The sequence below is a fragment of the Grammomys surdaster genome, unplaced genomic scaffold (assembly GCF_004785775.1).
Source record: "Grammomys surdaster isolate TR1022 unplaced genomic scaffold, NIH_TR_1.0 102255, whole genome shotgun sequence".
In the NCBI taxonomy this organism is placed as follows: Eukaryota; Metazoa; Chordata; class Mammalia; order Rodentia; family Muridae; genus Grammomys; species Grammomys surdaster.
In genome coordinates, this window is record NW_021608581.1 from 1 (window position 1) to 3,882 (window position 3,882).

The 3,882-nt window shown below is 50.8% G+C and overlaps 1 gene segment (V, D, J or C); it reads left to right on the forward strand.

The window, feature by feature from the left end:
* Positions 1 to 609: 609 nt before the first annotated feature.
* LOC114635391 lies at positions 610 to 2,350 on the forward strand (the record flags this gene model as incomplete). The annotated part of the segment is given in 4 exon segments: positions 610 to 996; positions 1,315 to 1,371; positions 1,481 to 1,810; positions 1,923 to 2,350. Coding segments are annotated over 4 exon segments (1,097 nt in total), but the record flags the coding sequence as incomplete, so codon positions are not given.
* Between the last annotated feature and the right edge of the window lie 1,532 nt (positions 2,351 to 3,882).

The window sequence follows — 3,882 nt, forward strand, 5'->3', positions numbered from 1 at the left end:
AGGGATGTTTCTGGGGCCTGGCAACATTAGCACCATCAGAGAGGAGCTAGAGCAGTGTGATGAATGAGGTAGGCAGAGGAGGTGGCTGAGTTCACCACGTTCTCAACAGGAGGACCAAGATGCCTAGAAAAAGGAACATTTGGTGGCCAGCAAGGTAAACACAGAAAGGCTGCCCTAGAGCAGAAAGTGTAGGATTAAGGGTTGTTGGTGACCATGATGAAGCAAGCAGAAAGGTTCAAGGACCTAAAACACAGATTATGCGGCCAGAGCTTGCATAAGGGCAGTACACAGAATATGGGCTTCTGATGGTCCTCATCACTGAAAGATCTCGGTTCATGGGCTAGAGAGAAGGCTGAGTAGTTAAAAGCACTAGATGCTCTTCCAGAGGACCCAGGTTCAGTTCCAACAACCACACAGCATCTTATAACTATCTGTAAGAAACTCCAGTTTCTGGGTATTCAACACCATCTTCTCACTGCACAGGCATCAGACACGCACATAGTGAACATATTCATGCATCTAAAATAAAATATCAAAAGTAAATTAAGGTTACGGTGCAGGGTCTAGAAGTGGAATCTGTTGACCCTACTTGTCCCAGAACAACTTGAGAAGATGCAGTCTTTAGAGCAAAGCTAAGACCAGGGCCTCTCCAAATACTGAAGACCACCCATGTCAGAAAAGCTCACACATCCTTCTCTCTTGCAGCCAAAACAACACCCCCATCTGTCTATCCACTGGCCCCTGTATGTGGTGATACATCTGGATCCTCAGTGACACTGGGATGCCTGGTCAAGGGCTATTTCCCTGAGCCAGTGGCCATGACCTGGAATTCTGGTGCCCTATCCAATGGTGTGCACATCTTCCCAGCTGTCCAGCAGTCTGGACTCTACTCCCTCAGCAGCTCAGTGACTGTATCCTCCAGCACCTGGCCCAGTCAGACCGTCACCTGCAACGTAGACCACCCGGCCAGCAAAACCAAGGTGGACAAGATCATTGGTGAGAGGACATCCAGGGGAGAAGGTTTTCACTACAGCTGAGGCTCAGGCATTAGTCTACCTAGACTAACCAGGCTGGGAAGCCATCATGAGAGAGGGGACCTTAGCCCAGGATAAAATGAGGTACTGTCTCTGTCTCCCTCCTGGAGGCATCTACCTATGGCCATCCACCCCCTATGACATGATCCTCTAGGATAGATGTCTGTGTTATTTCCAGGATCATCCTAGACTAAGGCCGAATCAGGGAAGAACTCCCCTCTCCCTGGTTTGGTGTCTTCTCTTCTTCAAACCCTAGTAACAACTACCTTTCTTTCTACAGAACCCAGAGGCCCAGGTCCTCTCAAACCCACATGTCCTACATGTACCAAATGCCCAGGTATGTCACAAGACACATGCTCCAGCCCCAGGAGGATGGCAAGTGCTGTGAGCACGCCTGAACTGGAGGGTGAGCCACAGACTGACACATTTCAATCTCTCCTCCTTAGCTCCTGATCTCCCTGGTGGACCATCCGTCTATATCTTCCCCCCAAAGCCCAAGGATATACTCCTGATCTCCCAGAATGCCAAAGTCACATGTGTGGTGGTGGATGTGAGCGAGGATGAGCCAGATGTTCAGATAAGCTGGTTTATAAACAACATAGAAGTACACACAGCTCAGACACAGCCCGGTGAGGAGCAGTTCAATAGCACCATCCGGGTGGTCAGTGCCCTTCCCATCGGGCACCGGGACTGGATGGATGGCAAGGAGTTCAAATGCAAGGTCACCAGCAAAGCCCTCCCAGGCCCCATTGAGAGAACCATCTCAAAACCCACAGGTGAAAGCTGTAGCTGGACTGCATAGGGGCTGGGATGGGCATACGAATAAATGCCTGTGTGGAGAGCCATCCACTTTAACCATGACCTCTGTGTCTGCTTCTAACCCCACAGGGCTAGTCAGAGCACCACAGGTATATGTCTTGCCTCCACCAGTAGAGCAGATGGCCAAAAAAGAGGTCAGTTTGACCTGCATGATCACAGGCTTCAACCCTGGGGATATCGATGTGGAATGGACCAGCAAAGGGCATACAGAGCAGAACTACAAGAACACCCCACCAGTCCTGGATGCTGATGGTTCTTACTTCTTATACAGCAAGCTCAATGTGGCAAAGAGCAGATGGGAGCGAGGAGATACTTTCCTCTGCTCAGTGGTACACATGGGCCTGCACAATCACCACACGACGAAGAGCATCTCCCGGTCTCTGGGTAAATGAGCTCAGCACCCAGAAAGCTCTCAGGTCCTAAGGGATACTGACACCCATCTCTACCCTTCCCTTGTGTAAATAAAGCACCCAGGACTGCCGTGGGACCCTGTAAAACTGTCCTGGTTCTTTACAAGGTATAAAGCCTAGGTCATGGGCTGTGAGGTCTAGCCATGGTTTGAGGACAGAGATGTCTCTAGGAAGAAAAGATTTCTTCACTGGCAGACTCAGAGCTCGGGAGTCATCCTGGCCTGGAGAGTCTGGGTTTAGCTTTAGGCAGTACCTTTTCCTTGCCTTCCCACTCACCAGCAGCTCCTACACAGAGAGATAACCCTATGAAACCTCCAAGGGAAGAAGCACACACACCCCATCTCCCTCAGTCTGTTCCTGTCCTTCTACCCCACTTCTCTACCTAGGGGTTCCTCTGAGTATATTGTAGAGGCACACATGGCTAGGGGCATGCCAGAGACCCTTGCCATCCCTACACTCCATTCAGGCAGCTTTGCATGGATTCGGACTGCACACACATACAGAATGCACACTCATTCCTGTGCCACGTGGGACGGAGGCACACGGCTCTTCCTGCCCCCAAGGATGGACTAGTAGATACCACAAACATGCTGAATCCTGACATGTTCAAATTAGCAGCTGAACATCATCCAGTCCATACAGCACATGTACCCATGTTCCCATGTGCACACACAGATTTAACACACTGGGACCTTGCATTTTTGCTCTACACAGTACCTGCATCCAGCAATGTATCAGGATACCCACGACCACCACTTCAATGCCCACATTTCTGCCATCACAATCAGACAGAGTTCTCTTCTTTTGAGACCCACTGGCTTCTATGTTCAACACAAGTCTTCTGAAGCCAGATCCATCTCTGACATCTCAGGGTCATGCTTCAACCCCACATGAATTTTAACCCATAGACAAAATGGTCTGAATCACTTCACACTGGAATTTTCTCAAGTTCAGGCAAGACCAGACACAGGCTCTGCTGGTGACTGGGGGACAGCCAAAGGGTCAGGCCAGCTATATAGCCACTGTCCACAAGGGTCACAGGCTCTGCTGAGCCTTCACTGTCTCCTGTACTAAGGGAAGGAAGGATGAGGCAAACAGAGAGGGCCAGTGCGCAATCCAGGCCACTGTGAGGTCTGTTGTGTCTGGAAACCCCAAGGTCTTGTCAGAGTCAGTTGGTGGACACTGAGACTGATGTCCCAGAGGGAAAGGAAAAAAAAGCAGGCCCCAGGGAGCACCTGCTGGCCCACCCCAGATGGAGCTTTCTCCTCTGACCCCATGCAGACTCACTTGCCACACAGGAAATCTCTCTTAGCCTCTCTTAGTCTTAGTTTGTAGAGTCAAACGCTGACTACCCTCTCTGTCCAGGGCTGGAACTGGATGATACCTGTGTTGATGCCCAGGATGGGGAGCTGGAAGGGCTCTGGACAACCATCACCATCTTCATCAGCCTCTTCCTGCTCAGTGTGTGCTACAGCGCCTCTGTCACACTCTTCAAGGTTGGCACTGTCCCTACCATCTGCCGTGATGTCGGCGCTGACCCCATCATGTCCTCACACTCCTCCCCTGATGTATTAGGATATCCCCTTGCTATCTCCACTCTGTCCCACACCCCATTCTCA